Below are 26,897 nucleotides of genomic sequence, written 5' to 3'. Positions count from 1 at the left end.
GGAGATTTAAACGCAAAGCTGGTTCCATTGAATTGAGGGGAAAAATCCCTTAGATTTAATGTGGTGCATAGATTCTTAAGGACTTGATTATACTCAAAAGAAGTTTGTCAGAAGATTTTGCATCTATAAGTAAATATCCGGTTTTCTTGGCTTCCAAGGCTGAGCTTTAAATAACTCCATTCTGTCTCTTCCACATCTACCTGTATGTTGTGTAGGAGAAACTAGGAGAAACTGGAAGTGTTGGAATTTTCTTTACAACTTTGCTTTACAACATGTATCTTTTTCAAAGCTGCACACTCAGCTGAAGTGCAAAGCAAATGGAAGTCTTCAGCATTTCACTTTTGCTTGCCTAGAGTTTGTGTTTATTCCGTGTCACCAATGAGAACAGAAGTCACATGGAAATAAATCAGAGATTCATCAGTTTTTATTGGTGCATAAATTCAGTGTGAATCGCCATCTAGTGTATATTGAAGACATAGCATAATTGCAGAGACCATTTTAAATCAAGGGGGTAAACAAAGTGCCTCAAAACACTTTCCAACCAGTGGCATTTTATTTCTGTAAGCAGGCAAAGTAAAATATAAAACATAAGGGCATCAAAAGATAGGTGTTTAGAAAAGGACTGGCAAACAACAGTTTAGAGAGGAGATATGAGATTCATTCATCAGCTGACAAAGTAGCGGACAAAGATTATAAGGAAAAAAAAAGTACACGATCTGTTTGCCAGAAAAGGAGGAACACTTACTTTAAGAATCATATAAAATAATGGGGGGAAATGGAGAGGCACACGAACAACCTATTTATTCAAGCTGGTTTGCATTAATTTATCCAACATCACAAACTAGGCAGCATCCAATACCTGGCTATTTTAAAATGTGTTTTCTGTCATTTCAGATGACTGATTCCTGTAGGTGTGCATCTGACTTTTCCCCCACTGTTTGCTAAAATATCATTTATCATGAGAACATTTTTTAAATCATGGATTCCTCCATGTTTGTGGATTCTCAGGGTGCCTTGCAGATTATTCCATGGATGCAACAGACTTCTTGCATCTCATATTATTTCATATTACGACTCTGTAAACCAGTGTAAAAAGGAAGAGCCAGAATATTTCAACTTTGCAAGTCATGTCTTAGATGAGTAGTCACAACTGGGAAAAGTAGTATTTTTCTTTTACTTCATAGACATTGCAACAAATCTCAGATTATAGAAATCAGTTTTACTCATGAATACTGGATAATATTAGCTGCAGAGCAGAATGCACTCTTTTATTTTCTTTGTCAGAAATATAGATATCACTTTAAGAGGCTAGTTGCCAGGGATGATTTGCTTAGTCTGGAGTTATTTTAGATTGAAATTAAACCTTTTAAGGATTGTCTTTTTATTTTAATATCTTCTGTTGCATTCTAGGATGAAGGATAACTAGCAAATCCAGCTTTTTGGTGGGTAAATGATGAGGGAGAGTAGGTGAAGTGGAGCTTTGAAGAGTTGGGATTTCTATCTAGGAAAGCAGCTAATGTACTTTGAGGGTTGTGGTTTGCAGAGAAAAGACAGAGTTATAGAAGTTCTGCCTCGTGTTCCTGAACAGAACCTGTATGAATATAGCCTGTATGCAAACAGGTGAGTAACCTTACTGATCTTGTGCACACAGAAAGAAAATAAACAGAAGATATGAAAAATATGCTAAATTAATTTGGAAAAAAAATGTAGATGGGAATATGCTGCTGTGCCCTGTACAATTCAGCCTTTGCATAGAAGGAGAATTGGCAGCACCCACACAGGAACCAAGGAGACATTGTACTAGGTGCTGAATAGACACGGTCCAGTTAAACAGCATCCTCAGCTGAAGCCAGTAAAGGTTGAATGATTGTAGTCTAATGTAGTCTAATGATTTGACCAGACACATTATCAGTGTGGACGGTTTTAATTCAGCGAGTTATATGACTAGACTGGTTAATAATTCAATAATTACATTTTTAGACTGCTAAACATCCATGGTGGAACAATTCAGCATCAACAGGGACATGATAATGTATCTTTGTCTGACTTTTAAGCTCTGTGATTCTTGCAGATTGTAAATGGGGCTAAGACTCAGGGAATCCAATTCTATTGTATCCAAGATTTTCTGGACTATGGCATGGGAATATCATTCAGTACATCAGTGCCTCAGTTTCCCAATTGTAAAATTTGGTAGACACCTCTGAAGGTGCAAGAAGACTGAAATCAATCTGTAGGTCAAGTCTATTGCAATCTTGGGAAAAGGAAGCACAGAAATGCACTAAAATGATTCCCCACCTCCTAATCCCTGTAAAATGTGATATCTATCACATTGTACTCATTTCCAAACTTTCATTTGTTCACATTACAAAATGAATCCAGGCTTGCTACCTGATCTCTATTCCATATCAGAGGTATTAATTCCTCACTGAAATGAATAATGGCTTTATTCCAGATGTAAATGTAGTCCAAGTGCTGGCATTATTAATATACTTAAGGGAATGATAACCTCAATACTTCCTTCCTGAGTTATAAATTGTGAAGGAAGTGCTCAAAACCACTTTAAATCTAGTTCTTACTCATGATCTAGATACATTTAATATGGATGACACAAAACTCAACATCAGTGTTGCAGGGTTTGGCGGTCTTTCAGAGCTGAATAATCCCAGGTCATTCCTAGGCCATAAATTCACCCAAGCTCTGCCTTCAAACATGAGTTATACTTGACTCCTGTTTATCAAAGAATAAGTTTTTGGGAAGTTGCTCAGCTTTTCTATGGCTGGGGTCATGTCCTGTGAACATAATAAAGAGAAGTGGTCAATTTTATAAATTGCTTGTTGCTTTTTTCCAGGAATTGTCTTTATTCCAGGAACTTCCCAATTAACCGCCAAAGACATCTTATACTGACTCCAGGCTTCAAACGCCAAGGGCATCATTACCAATGACACACTGGCACCTGCAGCGGGCTCTGTCATGCCTGACTGCCAGTTTCTGAAAAGCAAACTAATTGTAGCCAAAGGGAGCTGAGATGGATGGCTGAACCTCCAAGAACTCTGCATGAGTATCCAGCTGTTTTACCATCATACCTGTGAGGTGAAGGAAGCTGTATCAGTCAGGTGATATTGCTGAGTTTTGGGATTAATTTCCAAAATATGAATGAGCTATGTTTTTGCATCCTTCTGCCAACTCACTGTAATCACTGCACTAACTACAAATCCCCCCAACACTCTTTCTGGGAACTGTATTCAGGTCTTTCAGCTTCTCATTACTCAGCAGCTTCCCAGCTTCTAAAAGATCTCTGTTTCTACTGTGATCACAAGACAGGCACACAGAGTACTAACCTTGCAGTTGTTTTGCGCTTGTCTTCTAGAGCGCAGCCTAATGCCTCTTGAATTCAATGAGAAGGTGCCTATTGCCAGCTCTCAGTGCTCAGCTAACATGGCATCAGTTATTTCTTCCCTTGACTATCTTGGTAGCCCAGGCAACCTGAATTGTTCATCAGTCTCTTGAACATAAATGGTATAATCTGTGTTCAAGACCCCCCTACCCAGCGTAATAGCCTGAATATGGCCGCCATTGACTTCGGACTGGGAGACAGTATATGTTGAGGCAGAAGTTGTTTTTACTTCTATCTGCTATTCTGTAACAAGCACCTTGTGTGCCCTTGACAAATAGTTGTAGACAAAGTCACTGGAATATGCTGTAGGTGCTCACATCTTGAAAATTATGGCATACAGAATATACTTGTGACTAGCAAAACATGCTCGCTAACTCCTACCTGTGGTATGTGATGCAACTACTTATTCAGTGAGATCATATAGTTTTGGGTCATTTTCCTGTTTATCTCCTAAACCTTAAAAAAATACTGCTTCCTTTGTGAAAAACTACGTGTGGTAACTGTCATATACTATTTCTTCTGAAGGGTAACATTTGCTGACCATAAATGTGTCAAGGCAAGGAGTGAAGACCCAATTCTGATCTGTTTTACTAGTGAAAGTACAGGATCTCCAAAAATGGTGGTGCAGTCCCACAGCAGTTACAACATCGGATTTGCAACCAGGTGCACCTCACAGTTGCTCCCAGTGTTCTGATTAAGTGACATGATCACAGTTAAATTGAAAATGTGACTGTAAAAGCTCCAGTAAATGTAGGTATTTCATGAGTGTAGGATCTTGCTTCTTCCTCACCTTTCCCTTCTCATAGTGAAACCCTTGTTATTAAAAGCTTCTTGAGGACTCAGTTGAGATCATCAAACAGTGTTCTGTTGCTCAGAGGGCTGACTGGAGTAGCAATAAGGATAACATCCTTACAGCAAAACCAGATAAAGTTAAGTGCTTTAGTATTATGTGTATAAATGTTTGGGTTTTGATCTAGATCCAGATCCTGCAACTCAAGCCAAGGGTGTTTTGCACTGTCCAGGAGAAAAGCAAACAATGGAAGTATTAAACAGGAGGGAATGAAAGGAAATAAGAGAATGTTTAAGATTTTCTTCAACTCTTACAAACTTTCTAAAAAGCCTCACTTGCTGATACTGCACCTTCTAATGGAAGCTTCCTGCCCTTTCCTTTAATTATGCTGTGACCTGTGCCTGAGTCTCTCACACTGGATAAAGCATTTTTTGATCTCCACTCTATTATCATCAAGTACTGGATGAACTTGACTTCTTCAGATATAAATACCTCTGATACTGGCTGGATAAAGTCAGCTAGGAGCACTGTTTTTCAACATGGATCTGTGCATCATGTGTCTTTGTACGCAATATGACACAGTTCAAACCAGCTGTTATTGCAGAGGTAAGCATAACATTTTATACTGGGAGATTTTTTTCTGTTTTGCATAAATGAAGCAAACAAGCTGGGCTCCAGTGCATAGGTACCCATTGATCTGTAGCAGCAGGGATAATACTTCCCACATCCCAAGCAATCATCCCTCCCATTGGTGCCCAGTAAGCTAGAGGAACAAGTGTTTTCCCTCCTGGATAGGCCATGTGACATGGCTAGAGTTTAGGGGAGATGTGGTGAAAAATGCAGGATAAAAAGAACTGAGGATCACTGCTGTCTTGTCCTGTACTTGGCCTAAAGCTCACTTCAGGTGTGGACTTCCAGCTGCTTTGGGCTCAGGGTGAACATGTGGCAGCAATCAGAGTATGGCATAGAACTGAATCAGGACCCTGTTATCCTGAATTTTCAATGAGTTGTCATTCCATTGCAGGAATGTCTATTCCTGCTTTGCCATTTCACAAAACCAGTCATCTGGCCTGTTCTCCTCAACACTGTGTGGAGAGGAGACCCAGACTTCCCCAAGAATAAAATTGGAAAAGCTTTGGTCTAGTTCACTGCTGTCACTTAGCCTTGAGCCTGGGACACAATTGCCTTGGGAAGCAGAAAACAATCTTAACTGGAACTACTACTCTCAGTGGTCATTCATTTCCATGAGTGATTTTTGTTGGACAGGGAGTACTGTATTTCCTACAGCAGTGGGGCTCACTGGCACAGCCACTCTGCAGTCAGGATTCATAGTCGCTAATCCACAGTCAGTCTCTGTGTTGAAGGTATGTTGCATTATTATGATTTTCATTTACAGACAATTGAGCACTTAAGTCGTGTTGATCATCTGCACATTTAGAAGGTCAGACCCACCATTACATTTTCTTTTCAACAAAATAACTTTCTAGTTTTCTAGATTCTCTCAAGATGCCCCATCACTGCCTTTTGCAGTGCTCCCACTGCCTATGGCATGTTGGTCCAACATGATTTGAGCATGTACTGCACATCTGTCTGCTGCAGGGGTACAGAGAGAGACTGGGATATAATGCTGTGACAGCTCTGGCTGTTTAGTTCCTTATGTTGCTTAATTTTTTTTTCAATTAAGGAAATCTAGTTAGCAAAATTTGCTCTCAGAAAAGAAAGCTAAGTTCTGAAATATGAGAATAACTAATCACACCTTGGGCCGTTCAGGCTTCAGGAGTGGGTCTTTGAAAAGACAGAACAGAGGAAACAAGTGAGATTCTTTTAAGTTGTCACATCCTCTGAACTTAAGGTTCACAGTTAAATTTAAGTCAAGGTTTCAGGCAGCACTGGATCAGGGAATTACTGGAGTACGGTGGAGTTGTCTCATATACTTGAGAATGAAGTGAGCAGTTACAGGACTTTCACATGCTGGGAGTTATTTGGTAGCTGTTCTCGTCAGTTTGTTACATTGTAAAATACTCAGCTTATGACAGGTAGTGTGATTTGTAAGGAGTTTTCACATCTTCAGTAAGGTACTTATTCTGCTCACATAGGTCTTTCATCCTCGCAAAAGCCAGCCCTGGTTTAGCAGAGAGCTCGGGCTCTGTGTTCCTATTCAGCCTTTCTTTTGCTCTAGAAAATTCTCAATGTCTCATTTGATCTTGGATATCAGCACATAACTCAGCTTTCCATGAACATCTGATGTGCTTGTTCAGATTTCTCCTTTCTTGTCAGCATTTCCAAGAAAACATCTTTGCTCACTCTTTTTGCTGGAAAGCAAAAAAAAACTTATTGCCAGTGACACAGAGATAAAACCTTCATTATCTTCAGTGGTAACATGAGCAATCTAGGAGTCCAATCCAGGACTGTGTAACAGGATGATTATTGTAATTTCCAAACTAGCTTGCGAAGTTTTAGGTGTGCTTATTTTGAAAGTTGAGGGAGGCTGCTCAGTTAAGACAATTCACTGCTCTTCCATTCCACTCCTATCCTTGGTTAAGGATAAAAGAAGGAAGCCCATAAAGGGTACTCTAATACGTTGAAAGCTCACGGAGGCTTTCCAAAGAGCACAAGTATCTTATTCACTCCTACCACTGTCAGAGGTACCCACAGATTGATCTTTTAAATCTTTAAAAGTTACACATTCCAGCATGCACATATATCTGGTGTCAAAGAAACCCTTTGTACGGTTGCCTGTCACACAGATGATGTGCACAAGATCAACAGCACATAGACAAGCTACAGAGCAAAACCCTCAAGTGCAGATGATCATATGGCTCTGTGGAAGTGGCATGTGTAATCTAACATTACTATTCAAATGGGAGTGCTCTACCCACTGAAAGCAGAACAGGCTTAAAAAAAACATGTCAGAAGAATGGCCATTTTTGTTCAGGTCAAAGGTCCATCTAAGCTAGTATTTAATCTGTGGTGCTGCTGAGTTGTAGTAGGTACTTAAGAAAACACTAGAATCAGGCAGATATGAAGATATTCTCCACTGCAGTTGAACTGTAATGTTGAATAAGTGTTGGGGAACCTATCTGTGTTTAATCCTCTTCTGAACCCCATACTATTTGGATATTTGTAGCATCCTCAAACAACAACTTGCACAAAGTAATTGCTCAGTATGTGATAAAAAATGTCTCTTGGTTCAGTGCTCTTACTTCAATTTTTCATTATGTCTTCTGTTGTCAAGGTGCTTTTCCTGTGTAGTCTAGACCTGATAGATCAATTTAGATAACGAAGTTTTTCTTGTAGGCATCCTGGCTCGTATCAGGAATAGTGCGGCCAGCAGGAGCAGGGAGGTGATCGTGCCCCTGTACTCGGCACCGGTGAGGCCACACCTCAAATACTGTGTTCAGTTTTGGGCCCCTCGCTACAAGAAGGACATTGAGGTGCTGGAGCGTGTCCAAAGAAGGGCAACAAAGCTGGTGAAGGGTCTAGAGAACAAGTCTGATGAGGAGCAGCTGAGGGAGCTGGGGGTGTCTAGTCTGGAGAAGAGGAGGCTGAGGGGAGACCTTATCACCCTCTACAACTACCTGAAAGGAGGTTGTAGCGAGGCGGGGGTCGGTCTCTTCTCCCTAGTATCAAGCGATAGGATGAGAGGAAATGGTCTCAAGCTGCCGCAGGGGAAGTTTAGGTTGGGGCAAAAACTTCTTCACCGAAAGGGATGTCAAACATTGGAACAGGCTGCCCAGGGAGGTGGTTGAGTCTCCATCCCTGGAGGCATTTAAAAGAAGGGTAGACGTGGTGCTTGAGGATATGGTTTAATGGTGGAGTAGGCAGTGATAGGTTAGCAGTTGGACTCGATGATCTTAAGGGTCTTTTCCAACCTTAACGATTCTATGATTCTATGATTCATTTGTGTTTTGGTCTTGGAGGTTAGGGGTAAGAAATTTCCATTGACAGGAGGTTATTGTGGCAGCCCCCTGCAATAAGAAGTAATTTTTCTGAAGAGAGTGGGTTATACATTTTAGTAATTTGCTGTGATGGATGGTCATTTTGATAGGGCACAGCCTTTTTTCCCTAGATCATGCATCCATATATACACAGATGCCCTTTCCAACCTCTCACGTATTTCCACCACAAAACTGCTGATTAATGCAGCTCTGGTTTTTTTAATTGAAGACATAAAGTAGTATTGAACATATTCATTTTGAGAACAACTTAAAAAATTGCCTTGATCATTTTTAGCACGGTTACACAGTAAATGCATTACATTTCACTAACAATTGCACAGATTTTTTGAAATGTTTGATTGTTGTCAGGATAATCCAGAGAAAACTGCTGCCTCTGTGTGTGGAAATTTTTGTCACTCGGGACAGAGGGATTATGGATGTTGAAGGATGTATCTAGTTTGTTGGAAGAGCTGACGATGTAATTAATTCTTCTGGGTAAGTCAGTTGCTTTTATATTTGCTCATTTGTCTGTTAAAATTCAGTCTGGAAAGACCAATTGAATGGCTAGCTTGCTACAGCTGTCATATCTGCATTTTCTCCTAGGTATTGTATTGGACCATTTGAAGTTGTAAGTGCTATAATACAACACCCTGTAGTCTCAGAGTCAGCTGTTGTCAGCAGTCCTGATCCAACTGAGGGGAGCTAAAAAGATATAGAAAGAAGTGAACTTTATTCTATGTATCAGGTTCCCTATATGTATTAGGCTTCGTTGGAATTGAATATGTTGCAGATTTTTGAAATTAAAATGGGCTAAAAAATTTTTAAAACCATACCTTGACAGATCTTAGAATTTCAGAATTATTTGCCTGTTTGCAAGGTTTGATATGGGGAAAAACAAAGTTTGGTTCTTCAGATTTATCATGGCACCTTTTTGTCTAAGAAATAGGTTTTGGATTATTTATCTTTTTGTCACTAAGCACATGGTGACAATGATATCCAGTGTTTCTTTTTGGTTTGGTTTTTTGGGGGGTTGGGTTTTTTTTAAAAACTTTGCAACATTTCTTTGGGCCCTGGGGTGAGATTTTCAGCTGCCTTTTTTTCTGTTCCACAACTTTTTGAAAGTATAGTAGTGTATAAAGTTCAGAAGAAAAAAGTGGAAAAATAGCAAAAAAAATCCTGTGCTGCAGAACACGCTCTTCATAACATCACATTCTGTAATAAACAGCCAATGAAAAGAGAAATTGAAGAAAAACTTCAAATTTTTGTATTTCTGAATTTTGATACTCAGTTTTGGCAACGACTGTAGTCCTTTATTCCCACGTCTGGAAGTTAATGGAGTCCCATAATGTTTGTGGCACAGGTGGTCAAAGCCTTCATTGCTTTAGCTCCTGCTTTTGTCTCACACTATCCAGAAAACCTAACTCATGAGCTTCAGCAACATGTCAAGAAGGTGACTGTACCTTACAAGTATCCGCGGAAGGTAAGCACACCATGAAAAGACAGGTCTTCTAATGGTATCAAAAATTGAAGTTTTTGTCCTTCCTCGGCTTCTTTTCAACTGCATTCTGACAAGCACTCCAACCATAGTTAAAATAAATAAAATAAAAGTAAATTACAGGCTCTGTTGCAGCTGTAGCCTTAGGTTCACTATATGTGCTAGAAAGGACCCAAAGGGAGGAAATGATAATGTATCTATATCAAAGTCCAGTCTTCATTTCATGAAATACTAGGGTTTTCACAGCAACTCAAATGGGCAAGGCATTCAGCTCTTACCAGTTCCTCCCTTGAGCTCTGTTCAGACTCTCAGCCAAAGCAAAGGGATATTCCTCCTGGCATCAGAGGGGTTAGAACCCATCCCTTACAACCAGGAAAGACACCAGTAACTCCCTGTCCTGGCAACTGAAGCACTCATCTCTTCAGGACTGTGGTATTTGTCACTGCAAGTACTGCCTGTGCAGTCAGCTAAGATGTGTAGTAAGGAATTTCACTGCCCCAGCCGCAAGCTGTGTAGCTTCCCATCTTTTTACCCCAGCCATAATAAAAGTGTGTCTCTCCTTGTACCTGGGAGGTTAATCAGAATGTATTTGGCTAAAAGTGAGCATTTTTGCCTTTCAGGTGGAGCTTGTTCAGGATCCGCCAAAGATGGCTACTGGGAAAATCCAGAGAAAGGTTCTAAGGACCAAAGAAAGAGTGGGGAAGAGTATAACATGAGCTGGAAACTGAGGAGAGAAAATTTCCATCATCCGTACCAGCCGTAGCATATCACACTTGGCATGTGGTCATGACCCAGAGCACTAGGAAAATGTATGGAAAAATAAGGTACGGGAAAAAAGGAGATCACACTCATATGGCTTGAGGATGTGGGGTATTAGAACCACTTTTGCCATCCACCTACAAATTTTCAGAAGGGAGAAGGTGCAAGTAATTAAGCATGAGGAAAGAATGGACAGATCTGGGAACTTACGAAAATTTAAATTTTTTTACTGGAACTAGTATAAATAGCTGCCTTTAAAAAAAAAGTGTAACTATAACATTTTTAAAATTACAAATAAATGAGAAATTATTAGAAATAATCTTTGTCCTGTAGTCGGTATTGGCAGTGAAGTGATGTTCTCTCTCCAAAAACTGTCACTATAACATTCCCAAATTCTTTGAGTGGAAGGAGAAAGACATATTCTTTAACTACTTCTCTTCATCTTGTGATTTTGTGATCTACTTAAATGGTTAAAGCGGGGGAAGAGAGAAGATACAAAGTGCTTTAGGTTAAGGTGCAAATTACACACAATTAACAGCAGTGTAAATGATTACAAGAAAAAGGTTACTCCACAGGAAGAATTTTGCTGCCTGGTTTGTTTTGTGCTATGTTCTGCTCTCATTACTTCAAAAGAAGCAATTGATAAAGTACAACGGGTTTCACTCCAAATCCTTTTTGACGGAGCATCCGGGTTTCACGTCTCCAGATAAAGGCTAATCTTTACGGTGCCTCGTTTGGGAAATACATATTCTGAAAGCCGAATGAACCAAACGAAGAGGATATACTCCATTCAGCTCTCAATCTATACTGTCCTCAGAAAACAGGTTGGGAAAACGTTGTGTCTGAATTCCTAGTGTTGCTGATCACTGAGAAGAAGCAGATGGTACTAAATCAGGAAAATAATTTCTGATTCTTGCAGCAGTTCAGACAACTTTGCCATTACTGGTTTTTTTCCTCAATTTTCTTACTTCATTTTCACCTCTAAGTTTCCAGGTGAAAAACTGCTAAAAACTGTCGAAGACTCTCACAGCAAAACTTTGCAGTCATTTTTGAAGACCATGAGGGAATCCTGGATTTAAAATGTTTTTCATCTTGCCAGTCTTGAATACCATTTCCAGTCTTGAATACTGTTCCTGAATATTCTTTGTCTCCTTTCTTTACAGGCTGTTGTGTAGATTTTGTCATTGCAGTGCTATGAAATCTGCAGATTATAGCTAAGTCATAGAATTAGAGCAGTCTAAGAACTGAGAATTATCTTAGTATGCTATTAAAAATAATAATCAAAATTATTAGGCTTTTCTGTTAAAGAAATGGAAGAGGATCCTTTGGTTTTTAGCATTAATAGTGGAGGTCACAGCCTCAAAGAGGACATATTTAGAGACTATTTAAGAGACCATTTTTCACCAGTAAAACCTTTTTAGTTTAATTTTTTTCTGCCAGGTCCTGTTAGTAGAGTTTTGATTTTAAATGTAAGTACCACCTAAATAAGTTTCTGCTATATAATTCTTATTCTGAAGTGGGTGGCACTTAGGGTCATAATTTCACATCCATGTCCTATGATTCTTTCTCAGAAGCAAGTGATATCCTGTAGGATTATTTACAACTGGTCAATATTTCTCTACCACAGTCTCCATGTAGCATGGAGAACACTGTGAATTAGTGTTGGTTTTGACAAAGTATCTGTTCTGGGGGGAAAATCTGCATCCACATTTTTTGTGCTGTCAGATATCACTGAAAAGATTAAGTTGTGCAAGTTCCAGGTATTTGATCTCATTCACCTGTTAGGCAGATGAAATATTACTGTGGAAGCTCACCCTAAGGAATAAGGAAATAATTCCACTATTAAATAGGTTACTTTTTCTTGGGAAATAAAATTTGAACAAAACTGAGATCCATGCATCAGAAATGTAAGGATAAGAGCTTATGGTTGAAGACACAGGACAAGAGGTAAATTAATACAAAACAAACTTTAAAACCTGGGACAAAGGGCAACACTTTGCAACTCCACTCAGGTCACAGAAATTCCACATGGAAAATAATTTAATGAAGAGTTTACCTACAGTTTTATTACTAGTATGTGAATAGCTTCATCCTTTGTAAGAACAGAAGAGAAAATTAGCCTGTATTTCAACAGCCACTCACTTAATCTTGTATTGAGTTTAGTGACTTGTATTTAGTGGTTGAAAAAGGAAAATCAATAGATGGACCCAGGTTTTAGAATCATCATAGCCCTCCAGGACTCCACTGGCTCCTACTCTGACTGTGGGCTCCTCCAGACACAAGCCAGGCTTTTTTCCCGTGTTTGAGAATCTTCATGTGCACTTACAATAAGCCTCTAAATAGCATTAAACTTTTTAGATTTCAGCACAGTTCTGAAGCAATCTTCTAGACTGCTGAAAATAATACTACTAATAATAATAGTAATATAAAAAGGGAGAAGGAAAAAAAAAGAGTAGCAGCAATAGAAAGGAAGAAAGTAATTGGACTTGAGAGCTTTTAGGATCATTATGGTGAGTACAGATGGAGGAAAGCATTTACAGCAAGCAAATGTAGAAGGTTCTTGGGATCTATGTGGTGAATGCATGTATCAGTCAGCAACTGTTCCAGCTGAAGCAGTAAGAATCTTGACAGAAGTAGTCTGGAAGCATCCTTCAGCTCCACATGAAGGAAAGGAAAGAGAGAATCAGCTACTGAATGCTGTGGTGTAAGAACCAGTAACCTTCTTATAATGCAAGAAATAACATCTGATGTTGTGTTTGGTTTTGTGGGCAATTAGCAGCCCCAGAGAACACATCAAGAATCTGTAAGGATCAGCTGAGCCACAGACAAGATGCCAGATCAGTACAGGTCATTGGGTCCTTAAAAAGCTGGTGGTAAAAATATAAGAAAGCAGGATGGGGAACTTCATTTAGTTGAACTGTTAAAAACATCAGTTTGGCTGTGACTAGCCTAAATTACTTCAATTAATAACTCATCAGTTCGTAACTGAATTGTCTTCAGATAATCTCAATTTCTTTTTTTTTCTTTTTTTTTGTTGTGTTGTTTCAGGATTCATAGCAACAATTCTGCAAATTTTCTTATATAGTCTACAGCATCTACATACATAATCTTCTGCCATGAAGTTGTTGTTTAAATTTCAGACTTTAAAATCCTTGTGGACTCTGAAGCCTCCTAGTAGAACTTTCTATGGATGCCCCAGGCTGTTTGCCTCTGATGTACATTCACAGTACGAGTCCATCAGGCGGGGCAAACAGGAAATACCGAAGTACTTTAACTTTGCAAGTGATGTACTGGACAAATGGTCTGAGATTGAAAAGGTAGATGATCTTTTGTTGTGCAGATGAGATACTTTAATTTGAAATTTTATTTGAAATAACTTGGGTTGTTTGCTTTATTAAAAAAAAATCCATTTCCAAAACAAATTTGCATTAGGAAGTTATACAAAATCTCATTCTTTCTTGCTTTACTTTAAATGTGTCTCTGACCCTTGGTGCTCCCTATCTAGGTCGAAAGAACAGTGGTAAGTCCCTTTTGTCTTTGATTTAACCTCAGAAAGACTGTGCTTATTCCTTCTGCATACTATAATGTTAGATATTCACATCAGAAAAATACAGGTAACGTAACCATAACATCGCATGCTAGGGAAAATTCTCCCACAAATGTTTAATTGCCTTGCTCCATAGTGGATTCTGTATTTGTCCAGATGCACTGTAGTTAAAGAACATTTAACTTCCCTCTTCCTGAGCAATCAGACTAGAAGGAGTCCTGGGATACTGTGTTGTTCTGTTGTTTTATTTTGTCCTCTGCCAGTGCTGTTTCTGTTTAATAGTACTCCACAGCTCCATCCAGAATATCATGAGTATTATGTGAAGTATTTCATGCTATCTGTTATTTTATAGGAGCACTAATGCTCAGCATAAGGCTTAAACTGAAATAGGATCCAGACTAGGACTTGAGTCTGGAGACAGCTGGGCTGGTAAACATTTCAGGTTCAGAAAAGGAGATTTATTGGGAATATCTGAGCTTGATCCATAGCAAATCTCAATCAGTAACGACAAGGGAAAAATAATAGCTTTATGCCAGTTGTGAAATACTCAGATCTTCCATAATTTGCAGACATTTGTGCATTATAATTTCATGGTCTTTCAGAAGAATATGTTTTGGGTTTGAATCCCTGTGTTTTGTAGGCTGGAAAAAGACCATCAAACCCTGCCTTTTGGTGGATAAATGGAAAAGGAGAAGAAGTGAAGTGGAGCTTTGAGGAGCTGGGGTTCCTGTCTCGGAAAGTGGCCAATGTTTTGACTAAAGTATGTGGACTGCAGAAGGGGGACAGAATTGTTGTGATCCTGTCGCGAGTCCCAGAATGGTGGCTGGTGAATGTGGCTTGCATGCGAACAGGTCAGTGAGCATATCTGAGACTGGTAAAACTGGCTAATGCAAATCAGTTGAGAGGATCAAGAAGTTATATGGTTTATAAAAGAAAAGTAATGTAGTAGTCTAGTGAGTGGCCTAGCTGCCAATTATGCAGGCAGTTTTTATGAAGATTTTGCTCTAGGTGCCATAGGACAGGTGACCTGTATAGGAGGCATGGAGATGACAGAAGGCAGGGAAGAGCCATGGAAGTCACCAGACAGCCTCACATTTCATTTGTTACAGGAGAGCATAGACAGCTGCATTACTCCACTATAACTGTTTGACTTGGGAATGCCAGGGCAAATTCTTGGAGGTCAGTTTGGGAATAGTAATAGTTTACGTTCTTAGAAAAGAATCAGATGTAGAAAATGCCATCCCAAGCTAACTTTATTGCTCTTCCAGGAATTGTCTTAATTCCAGGAGTGTCCCAGTTATCAGCCAAAGACATACTGTATCGACTCCAGGCATCAAAGGCCACGTGCATCATTACCGATGACACACGGGCTCCTGCCGTGGACTCAGTGGCATCTGAGTGTCAGTTTCTGAAAACCAAGCTAATCGTGTCCAAAGGCAGTAGGGAGGGATGGCTGAACTTCAATGACCTGTACAAGTGAGTATGAGTTAGTGACACTGCAGTCATGATGCAGAAAGCAGACCTGTTCTCCACAGGTGCTCATTTACAGGTATTCATCGACTACAAATACTCATCAAATGCCAACATTAAGGTGTTAATCATGACTGATTGATTGCTGATCCACATCACAGTTGTTTACATCCAGTGGTCTTGTTCTGGGAAGTTTCTATCCTGTTCTTCTTAAGGGGAAGTCTGTCTCTGAGGAAGTGTAACTCCACATTATTTTAGTTTAATTTGGTGAAAAGCTTCTGTGAAGCTTACCTGGGGTAGGAGTTCTGCAATATGCAATACTTCATTACATCCTGAAGCCTGTGTAAAGTAACCTTTGAAGTCACGATTGCATTTTCTGTTTTAAAGAAACCAATCTGCTGACCATTCCTGTGTCAAAACAAGGATTCAAGACTCAATGTGTATCTTCTTTACCAGTGGAACCACAGGTTCTCCAAAGATGACTGAGCATTCCCAGGGTAGTCTTGGTTTCAGGCCCCTTTTAAATGAAAGGTATGAAAGGTTTGAGCCTGGCTGAACATGGCATAATCGAAGCTGCATAGTAGAACTGATGAAAAAATACTGAATAAGAAATGCCAGTGTCCAGCCCCAGTTCTTTTCCTCTGAAATTGGACTAGAAACTCCAGCAGATTTCTAGGAGAGTAGGATGACCCCCAGTGTTTCCATTTTTCAATTAATATCTCTTACCCTTTCTTTAAAGTAGTTCAAAGGGCAGCCATCAGCTGAGAATACTTCAGCACAAAGAAGCAAGAGATACCATGTTGTTTGGGCTTCAGAAAGGTTTATGACATGTGTAGATGAGCAGAGGCAGAGTTTGTTGGTTGCGCAGACCACCCTGGTCCCTCAGCAGCCTTAGAACTGAAATACCTGGTGTTCCAGCACAGCATCCATCAATGCTGCTGCTTCAGGCCTATCTTCATACCTAGTGGAAAGTAACTCTACTGAAATTCAGGCTCCCCTCTTTCCCTTACTCCATCCTATGTCATGACTGACATCATGTATGTATGATAGATACATGTGTGCATGTATATATATTTATGCAAATATATAGCTACCTCATAAAATAGACTTACTCAGAATGCCCAGTGCCCATGTATCTTGTCAAAAGTGTTGGGGTGGCTGTTTTTTTTGTTTGCTTTGTGTTTTGGGTTTGGTGTCGGGTTGGGGGTTGTTTGGTTTGGTTTGGTTTGGTTTTTTAAAGAAAAATTCTTCATTAACATTTTGTTCATATTTTTTTTCTGCTCTATCAGGTACTGGTTGGATTTGACTCCCTCAGACATGATATGGAGCACAGCAGACACAGGATGGATACTAGCTTCCCTGGCATCTGTTTTTGATCCCTGGGTTTTTGGATCATGCATCTTTATACATAAGCTACCTCAGGTTGAATCAGCAACCATCCTAAATGTAAGGAAAACTCATGGAGATGTGTTGATCTGCAGAAAGAGTGAAAAAAAAATTTCTTAACATCATCCTTAGATTTCATGAGGGTTGTGTTCATAGTTGTGTTTGAGATGCCGTATCTGCTGTGTAAAGCCCCTATTTACATTTTTAATATAGATAGAAGGGGCCAAACATGAAATTCATTCAGGCATTTTGCTCATAGCTAGTGAGCACGTGAATGAAAATCATCCCAAAGAAGCAGTAATTGTTTGCCTTTTGTTCTAGTGACTGTGGAGGTAATATCAGCTGGTACTAATGCAGACCGAAACTGAAGCATTTCTCTGCCCACACTGGCCAATACAAAAGTGAAAACCTCCCTGTAATGTAGACAGAGACAGGCTTGTTCTGCCCATGCTCCAAGCTGTGCTGTCTGAGTGTCATGTAGACATTTTAGCATGGGATTTTGTCCGATCAGATATCCTGTGAATCTCTGCATATTACACCAACTGTAGGAGGGCTGCTTACTCAATAGAGACTGTATGGTGCCTTTGCATAGAAGAGAGAGCTACGTTTGCCTCCTATATCACCTGTTAACTGTACATCCACAAGGCAGTTTTTTTATCTGAGCTTCATATGTCCATCTTGTTGTTTAACTCACTAGACTCTCTGCAGATTCCCCATTGACACGCTGGTTGGTGCTCCAACATTGTTCCGCATGCTGGTGCAAAATGATCTCTCCAAGTACGTCAAGAAATTATTTACTAATGTTTAATTTACCCTAACTAAACTTTAGTGATCTCCCAGATCTAGTTGCTTGACCCAAAATTGGGTAGTAATTTAGTTTAAAATATTCTTCACGAAAAGACCATCATACAAAATTTTTGAGTTTTGCTGAGTTTTATGATCAAATATAGAGAAGCTTAATGTTTTACCTCAGAAATTTGAGACTTTCACTACTGAACTTGTGAGCAAATGCCTGAGGGTATGAAACTGAGTGCCTATTAAATTCTTCATCATAATTTTCAATTACCACATTAATTTTCCATGCTTTGGGAAGGACTGTCATCCTAGAAAGTCAGTGTCAACATAACTGTGAAGGGAGTAACTTGTTGTGGCAGTTGTACATCATGCCCTGCTCAAGTTCTCACTGCCTGCCACCGCTCCTTCCTCCCCTCTTGCACTTTCTCACTTGGGCTGTTGCAGAGGGTCAGCAATCAGGGCCCTGCCTCAGCAAATCACTCTGTCATTAGTTATAGGTGTGTCTTTAAAACCCAGCTGACTTCAGCAAAAATTCTACTTCACTTTTCATGTATGTTTGACTACTACTACTCATATGTGTAGTGTTGAGCACAGACTGGTATCCTTGCTGTATCAGGAGCCAAACCATCAGGAATCCTCTGATTTCCCCACTTTGTGGGACTAACTCTCCCAGTAAACAGCTCTCCAGTATTATTTGCTTATAGCTGCATGCTCCTTGTCTTGCCCAATAGATTTAAGTACCGCCTCTTTTGTTTTTTAACTCCCTGTGAAGCTACAAATTCATGAACCTGAAGCACTGCATGAGTGGAGGGGAGCCACTCAACCCAGAAGTCATGGAGCAGTGGAAAAGCAAGACTGGGCTTGACATCCATGAAGTATACGGCCAGACTGAAACGGTATATCTGTAGGGTCAATGTTCTCTTAAGTCTTCGTAATTTCTTTTTGCTTTACAATGTTTTAATGTTTGTTTTCAAAGAACACAGCCTGTTTCTTCCTTCACGTTTCTGTGAATGATTTGGTAATCTCCTCCACTGATAACCTCTGAAAGGACACCCATTCATGGCTCTTCTCACAGAACCTGCCAGAAACATGGATTGTTGGCAGGAGATGTGCTCTAATATTTCCATAAATGTTCTTAAGCAAATTCCAGGTGACAGTGACAGGCAAGACGGCAGAGTCTGAATCTAAGGAAGAAGACTGGTTAGCAGAGGGCATGAATTCTTCGCAGACAATGGAACAGGATTCTTTCAGGAAGTTTCTTGATTTTGCTTATCTGTACCATACAGCACTGACATACAGGATCCTATGAATCTTAATTTCTTACTTTGGAATTATTCTAGAAAATACATTTAAGAATTGAATGTGAATGTAGCAGTTTTCTATTGCAAAACTTTCTTTTGATTTTGACTTTCACAGGGAGTAATCGCCTGTGTTTTTAAAGGAATGAAGATTAAACCTGGATCAATGGGGAAGGCAGCTCCCCTTTATGATGTGCAGGTTTGCTAGCTGCTCTTTAGATCCTTTCATAGGGGTTTTTTGTTTGGCTGGTTTGGGGTTTGGTTTTTTTTCCCCATTCAACTAAAATATGTGTTGTTTTTCATTCTAGGTCATAGACAAAAATGCTAATATTCTGCCTCCAGGACAACAGGGGGAAATTGCTGTCAGAATCAAACCTATAAGACCACTTGGTTTATTCTCTGAATATGTAGTAAGAACTTTATTTTATTCCTCACCACCACCAGTCTCCCCAAAATCTCTCCAACTGCATCATGGTTCAAAAAGCTGAATATTTTTCACCAGTTTATTATTTATTTATTTATTACCAGAGTAATTCGTTTGTTTGGATTGGTGGATATTTGAAAAGAGAAGAGAAGAATTTGCTCCAGATTGAGTTAAAATTTTTTTTAAAGAATCAAAACAGTTTTGGTTTTTAAACCTGTTTTCATTGTATTTTATAGCAATTTTATAGCAATGTCAGTACAATTCTTGAACATCCCTGACGGAAAAATTAAGTTTAACATTTAACATTATGTGTTTTATAGCATAATGTATAGCTAATGCATGCTCAAAATCTAAACTATTGTTTGTAAACCACTTTAAGGGTAACCCTAAGAAAACTGCAGAAAGTGAACGTGGGGATTTTTATGTCACTGGAGACAGAGCAACTATGGATGAAGATGGGTATTTTCAGTTTATTGGAAGAGACGATGACATCATCATTTCTTCAGGGTCAGTTTGCATGCTTCTTTTCTAAATCTCCCATTGCACAATCTTTCATGTTGTGTTCCTGGTGAGCTTCTGGCATGTTAGTCCTGTGATGAATGTATTGACCTCTTAACTTAGGAATACTTGCTTTTATTATTAGCTTTTCATAGACCTGCAGTATCATCTCGGTGATGTCAGTGGGATCTCTGTATCTCCTTCCCGTGCAACATCTCATCTGTTTCAACAAAGAGTGAAAACTTCCATTGGCAGAGGAGGGATTTTAATCTTGTTTGGTTTTTGACTAAAATTGAAGGACATCTCTATCAGACTTAAAGAGCATTGAACCATTTTATTTTTAACGTGTTGAAATGAAACAATTTGATGTTTTATGATGTGATACCATAACATGGCATCAGCTGGTATTGTAGACCCCAGATGTTGGTGTGGGATGTAGCTCCAGCTTAGGTGTCCCAAGGAAAGGGGAGAGATGGAGAGGTATCCTCAACCCCAGCAGTCCTCTACCACATGACCACCATAAAATGCTCCTACCTTCTAACACAGCCAAATTTCCCATTCTGCCTAAAGTTTCTATAGCTAGTTTTTATTTTTCTTCAATACGACAATTAAAAAACATTTGGTACTGGGTTTTCAGCTTATAAAACCAAATCCTACATTTTTCTTTCCTTATCTAGATATCGCATTGGGCCATTTGAAGTAGAGAGTGCCCTGATAGAGCACCCAGCAGTAGCAGAAACAGCTGTTGTCAGCAGCCCAGATCCCCTCAGAGGAGAGGTAATGATGCTGAACAGCAGTGGGGGAAGCAATATGTTTGTTTAAATATAGAACTATACAAAGCAGTTCCTACTTTACTAGATAATGTACAGCTCTAAGGCAGTCATCATCATGGATAATCCTGTTGGGGCGACAGGCAAAATCCCTTCTCATTTACATGCCTTTGCTCTTCTTAGTTTCTCTTCATCCCAAGAAGGTCTTCTCTGTGGAGAACATTACAGTGATGTTTACTTTCCCCTTGTTGTTAAGCACTAGTCTATATACTGAAATTGTCTTTTCTGGCTGTCTTGGTGTAGTCAAAGTTATAGTATAACTGCCGTAGCATTACACTTGGGCTACACATGGAGAAAGCACAGTCCTGTACTTGGATGATATGGGTCTACTGTCCTCAGTGTGAACCTCAGAGAGAAACAAAATGTCCCTCAGTTTCAGGGAGAGCTCTGCAGAGACACCTCTTATTACTCCTTCTTGACCACCCTGAAAGGATAGAGCAAATGCTCTTACTTTTTAATGAGGGCAGGAAAACTGTGCTTTCAACCCTCCCTTCTGCACACATGTGGGCAGAAGCTGGGCACAACCATTTCTTATATTGTGCTGGTTTCTCTGTTCCTCCCTTTTGCATGTCATGACTGAGCAGTACTGCTCACTGGAAACCTGTATATCAGCTCTTAAAAACTGATGGTGTTGGATCATTTTTGTTGACCTTACCTTACAGGTTGTGAAAGCATTTGTGGTCCTGTCCCCAACCTTTCCATCCAGTGACCTGGAGAGCTTAACCTGTGACTTGCAGGAGCATGTCAAGAAAACTACTGCTCCATATAAATACCCTAGAAAGGTAAATGCTTCTGAGGAGAAACTTTAAACCACGGCACTCTTACATAAATCTCAGTAGAACTGCTGCTTGGATCTTCATGATTCACCTTAAAGAAACAGTGGTAGATTCAGCTAGAGCACTGGTTCCAGAAAATCTTTCCTAATTAGCATCAGTTTACATTCTTTTTCATACATTTGAGTAAACTGTTTGTTTAAACCTCTCAAAAATTTCTAGACCTCATATGATATCCTAGTTAGCTCTGCATGTTCTAAGTTAGGCTCGCAGTCATAATTCTCCATTTCGTATTTAATCTTCGATCAAGCCCTCTCCAGTGACTTAAGGGTAGTACCTGACTGAATCTGAATAAGTTTTTATCCACTTGTCCTCACAGTTAATAAATAAGAGGAAAGCCCATGAGGATACACTTGGTGTTTCTCAGTAATCCCAGCATTACAGGAGAAGAGCTACTAACAGTGCCTCAGTTCACTTGTACAGAACTCATAGGAACTAAGGACCATTGGACTTTGTGCCAATAGCATCCCTTTTTTTCCTCTTTTTGTCATTCATCTCTGACCTCTGATACCATTTAGATATTCATCCTTCTGTTACAGTACTCATGTTACAGTGCTCAGTTTGGTTAGCTGGGAGGCAACAACACAGATGTTTGGCCACCTAGGCAGCCAAAGAAATTGTTTCACAAGTGACACAATGTGCTGCCTTGATTTAGCTTGGACTTGATACCTTAGGCAAGCAGTTCTTACTGATGGAAGTCCTCTTAGTTTTCCGCATGTTCTGAGAGCCAGTCTTGGGAAACCAACTCTGTAGAATGTGCTACATTGTTTTCTGTCTTTTTTTATTTAGGTGGAATTTGTCAAAGAGCTGCCAAAGACAGTCACTGGGAAGATCAAGAGGAATGAATTAAGAAACAAAGAGTGGGGACGGATGTAGTATTGTTTGGAATTTAACAGAACTTTTCAAATTCCATTAACACTATATAAATTTCTCTGGTATAACTGCCCTCCTTCTGATATATTTTTGTTAAAAGTCTGAGCATCAAAAACTATAGATAACACCACGATCTAATATCAGTACCACAGATTATGTTCCCGAAGCACTGCTGGGAAAAGGAACCAACTATACAACTCCATTCTAGTCCTGAATGTCCACAGGTTCACCAAAATTTGGCTGGTAACCCATCTCTTTTAGATAGCATCCAAGATGAGTGACGAGATACTGCTGATATTGATTACCTAGCTCCAAGCTGCAGAAAAGGCAGGCATGGATTTGAGTGGTTCAAATGCTCTGTCCTTAAATGCAGCATGTTTAAACTGAATGCAGCCCTCTTAAAATTTACTGAAGATGGAAAGACTCCTCTTTTTTGATACCACCATATGACCTTCATAAACCTTTTTTGTTTAACACATGTGTTGATGACAAGCAGTGCCAGCTTCTCCCAAGCTTTATCCACAAATATTCTCTCATACAGGAATAGCTTTGCTGCTCACCCTCTGTTCTGATCTTTGCACACAATAGACAAAACTCCTCTACCACTTCTGGTGGTCTTTAAAATGAAGTTTGCTGTTGGACAGGTGACCCAATTTGTAGAACAGGCCATGGGTCTTGGCCATAGTAGACACTTGCTACAGGACCACTCTATTTCTGAGGCCACTCAGAGGTGAAAACAGTGAAAAAACTCCCTTGATCTGGTTTGGATGATCGCATCTCTGTTTAACTTTTAGCCCTTCGCTTTATGAAGATGCATGTACTTTAGTGTACTCAACCTTACTTCTTACAGTTGCATATGGAATAGCAGGCCAGACTTTAAGGTTATATCAGTTCTTAGCTGCTCATCCTCAGGTTTTTTAAATTTTGTGTACTCAAAGAAGATTTCATTTTCTGGCATCAATTTTCATTATTTGACAAAACCATCTCCAGCCTTGGAGTCCTCTTCTGTTCATTAATTAAGAAATTGCTGAAGAAAAATAGCATCTTTAGGCAGGATGGAAGGTCTTTTACAGCTGTGTCTCACTGCCTGGAGTTCTGTGTCACTGCAGCTGTAAAGTGAGATTTGGAGAATTCTAATTTTGAGAAGGTAAAATATTTTATTTCTTGAGAGTAAACACTTCAGTTATGTCAGTGAAACAATGTCTGTACTAGCAACTGCTGAAATGAAAGCAATTGTCAATAAATACAATGTTTACTTCATTCTTTTTTGACAGTAGCTTAATTGTTTGTAATGCTCCTTAATATTTCCCAGAGATTTCAGAACACTTTTCACTATTTCACTCCTAAGGTTTCTAGGAGTGTTAGACTGCATGATTATAAAAATAATCATTAGTTTCTTGAATGCACTTGTTTGGGCATGTCACTTGTCACTGCCTCAAACTCTTTTCTGTACCCACTTCAGTTTCCTTTAAAAGCCATGTACACCTGGGCCTTCCAGGGACGCTACATCTTCTAGATCTTTCTGCCTGCTTTCAAACAAACAACTGTTTAAAACCAAGAAAAAGTGGAATGATAAACAAGTGGGCAAACTGCAATTCAGAGCCCGTGGAAACTATCCTGGTCTCTGCAGTTAGCTGTTTGGGCGGTTAAATTCCAGTAATGTCTGAGTGTTGGGAGGTTGATCTCCACCCCCCCCCCCCCCCCCCCCCCAGATTTAAGGACCTAAAATCAAGCAACAAAATTCAGAGCCATTAAAAAAAAGTTCTGAATTAAACTACCACACGAAAGCAAGAGTTTTACCACTGATTTCAATGGCATCATGACTCTTGACTCTCTAAACTCATGGCTCATTAGAATAATTTGCTCGAGGCTTCAACGCTAGACCTGTCACCTACAGTGATCCTTTGCTTAGCTGACCTTAGAAACTGGGTTTGTGTGTTGTGCTCTAGTACCCTTTTTTTTGCGTTAATGTGCTGGGATCGAAGACAAGCAGACTGCCAGGTTATTCATGCCACATGCTGTGGCTGTAGTCTGTGAGGTGCTCTGCTCCATGCTGCAGCAACCTCTTATCATTGATATTCAGTACACTTTTCTGTCTCATGTTCAAGGTAGATGGTTTGTTTAATTCTCCTCCTCTGACCAGGATCAGAGAATTACCAATACATTTCCTCTGATCCATGCAGAATTATTTCAGATACACAGGCTTGCAGCTACAAGCAGTTGAAAGCAAAATGCATCCCTCTGGCACTTGGCTTCTTTTGAGCCACAAAGTTTGAAACTTGACTGGTTTGTGTCATTCTGGCTGAAAAATATAGTTTTCAATAGACTAGCATTTTCCTTTGAGACATCCTCTCCATCCCTCTTACAGCCCAGCTTCAATTTGATTATATTCTCAGAGACAACAGAAAAGGTAATACCTGCATCAGAAAAGGTATTCTCTAACAAATATATTTTTGATGCATTGTTTCCTGAGAGGTTAGCCTCTCATCCAAAGCCTATGCAAGGGACATGGTGACTTTGGTATGTATGGCTTCTATAGGGATTACAGAAGTGCAACATTATGATGAGGATGCAAAACAACCTGACCCAGGTGTTAATGCTGCCCGTGCCCCTGCATGTTCTGCCTAATGTCTGCAAAGACAGTGCTTCTCTCCCTTGTTGTATCAGGGTGACAGGGAAACGGAAATGGATCATGAGGAGGAAGTTTTGTTCTTGAGACTTTCAGTCTTCTGCCTCATGCCTCAGAAGATAATTAGCCCTTTCTTTTGGTGTTTTATGTGTGTTTAGAATGGCAACACAGCTGTTCTAAGGACAGCAGACAAGTAAAATAACAGATTATAGTTCTTTTAGAGGACTTGTTTCTTTCGTTTGAAGTTTTATGAAGTAGAGAGGAATCTTCAGTTTCAGCTGGGGCCAGGGAACATGTTTCTTCTTCAATGTTTTCCCCTTTGTGGTCATATAAACTTTTTTCTGGTTTGGGATAGTGGCAGCGCAAGTCCTGAAAATGCATTGCTACAGTGGGGGGACTAGCAGTTTTATTGCAGCAAGATTCAAAATCCACGTTTTTGGTCGTAGGATGAGAACCATGTGTAGGTGTCCCTTTCTTTTGATGGTATGTCTCTTGTCTTCCAACCACTAACCTGGAATTCTCAGTGCAAGGTTGGGAGTATTTGACATGTTTTTAAACTGTGAGGCATGTTATTATACATAGCAAGAAACTACTAGATTGTACAAGCAACATGTATTTATACTGAAGACTACCCCATCTTTTGCTTGAACAACTCCTCTGAAGGTAAATTAAATGAGAATTGTGATTATATTCAGTATGTGAAGAATAATCTTTTCATATATGATGCTATCATACATTGTGAGAAACTAGTAAGTTGTAGAAAATCATGGTACATGCTTAATGTTGCATGTATACATATATACTGTGCATGCATGTGTGTGTGTATGTACTTTGACATATAAAATCGCTCTGCTTGCATTAGTAAGAAAGTTAATATTTAGTTTTATGTCTAGGAAGCCTTAATACATTTCCAGAATGAGTTTGGAACTTGGTCTTGCAGATTTGCTGGGTGGCGATTTTTGTGACTTTTGGTGTGTTATTTTAGGCAGTCCATTGAGCAGGAGTGTTTTATAAGTGACCTACAACTTCATCTCATTTCCCACAATACAAAAAATTGGAATAAAGCCGTAATGAAAAAAACAGAGAAGCCATTAGGTGAGTTTGGTTTTAGTTATTCATAAGACTTTTCAGACTCATGTAAAATCAATTATTATGCTAATACTTGATGAGAGTCTTAATAGTCTCCCTGTAAGAATAAAAAAGCCAATTTATAAATAAAATGGATGTAAGCATATCTGTGTGGGAGGGGTTCATTATTGAAAAAATCCATTACAGAAGGGGTGATTTGCCAAGTTTGGCCATCACATTCAAGTGTTAGATTTAAGATGCAGACCAGAACTCACTATCAGTGTCTGAGCTTCCACCAGCTGTGGCAGAGCAACAGAGTCCAGCACTGCTTGTTTCCTAACAGATTCCTTTACAGTCCTAAAATCCAAAAGAAAGTTACAAGCACAATCTCACAGGCTTCTAGTGAGTGTAGAAAATGAAAATCCCTACATGAGCAAGAAGTTTAAATGTAATTTACCAGAAGAAAAGTGACCAAAATATGGTTGTGGTCAAATCTGGCTGCAGCAGGGTCTGTCTGCCAAGGAGCCCATGCTCCGCAAGCTCCATGCTCTCAAGTCAGGTTCCCCTTGAGAAAGGGAGGCTGTGGTGCCCACAGTCTTCTGCTTTTTAAGGCCTCTGTGAGTGCCACACATTATGGATAAATGGGCTCAACTGGAGAAGGTAATACACTTTGCCTCTTTAATTTGGATATTTACACTTACTTCCAGTGGGTGATACATCATATGGATACATTTTAAAAAAAAATGTTTATCTCGGCCTTTTAAGATGCTTTTGTAAAAGACCAGTATATGTTTTCCTGTGATACTTCCTAGGCAATCTGGTGCAGAGGTAAGGTTGTTTGCTGGGTAAGGGGCCAGGCATTCACAGCTA

General features: G+C 39.6%; 1 protein-coding gene and 1 pseudogene across 3 annotated transcripts; both read left to right on the top strand.

Moving 5' to 3' along the window:
* The first annotated feature begins 958 nt into the window (after nucleotides 1-958).
* LOC142062930 (acyl-coenzyme A synthetase ACSM4, mitochondrial-like) lies at nucleotides 959-10,435 on the top strand (annotated as a pseudogene).
* A 533-nt stretch (nucleotides 10,436-10,968) lies between these two features.
* LOC142062565 (acyl-coenzyme A synthetase ACSM4, mitochondrial-like) lies at nucleotides 10,969-22,463 on the top strand. 3 transcript variants are annotated; one of them, XM_075105121.1, is made up of 14 exons: nucleotides 10,969-11,200; nucleotides 13,517-13,693; nucleotides 14,564-14,774; nucleotides 15,192-15,399; nucleotides 15,850-15,924; nucleotides 16,683-16,839; nucleotides 17,477-17,556; nucleotides 18,347-18,470; nucleotides 18,991-19,071; nucleotides 19,181-19,282; nucleotides 19,676-19,803; nucleotides 20,472-20,571; nucleotides 21,287-21,406; nucleotides 22,247-22,463. In XM_075105121.1, the coding sequence occupies exons 1-14, from the start codon at nucleotides 11,138-11,140 to the stop codon at nucleotides 22,331-22,333; spliced, it is 1,713 nt and encodes a 570-aa protein (XP_074961222.1). In that variant the 5' UTR covers nucleotides 10,969-11,137; the 3' UTR covers nucleotides 22,334-22,463. The 3 variants fall into 3 exon arrangements, with proteins under 3 accessions (XP_074961222.1, XP_074961220.1, XP_074961221.1); XM_075105119.1 differs by having other exon boundaries at nucleotides 10,970-11,200; nucleotides 15,781-15,924; XM_075105120.1 differs by having other exon boundaries at nucleotides 10,970-11,200; nucleotides 13,425-13,693; nucleotides 15,781-15,924.
* Nucleotides 22,464-26,897: the final 4,434 nt, after the last annotated feature.

Source organism: Phalacrocorax aristotelis, chromosome 10 (genome assembly GCF_949628215.1).
Source record: "Phalacrocorax aristotelis chromosome 10, bGulAri2.1, whole genome shotgun sequence".
Lineage (NCBI taxonomy): Eukaryota > Metazoa > Chordata > Aves > Suliformes > Phalacrocoracidae > Phalacrocorax > Phalacrocorax aristotelis.
The sequence above is the reverse complement of the archived record's forward strand: the minus strand, read 5'-3'. Positions and strand labels throughout refer to the sequence as shown.

Bases quoted from the DNA above. Each gene is read 5' to 3' on its own strand.
- LOC142062565 (XM_075105119.1), top strand. From the start codon at position 11,138: ATGAACCAAACGAAGAGGATATACTCCATTCAGCTCTCAATCTATACT. The intron at 18,471-18,990 runs GTATATCTGTAG...TGACTTTCACAG, and splicing joins TATACGGCCAGACTGAAACG to GGAGTAATCGCCTGTGTTTT. The intron at 19,804-20,471 runs GTCAGTTTGCAT...TTCCTTATCTAG, and splicing joins GACATCATCATTTCTTCAGG to ATATCGCATTGGGCCATTTG.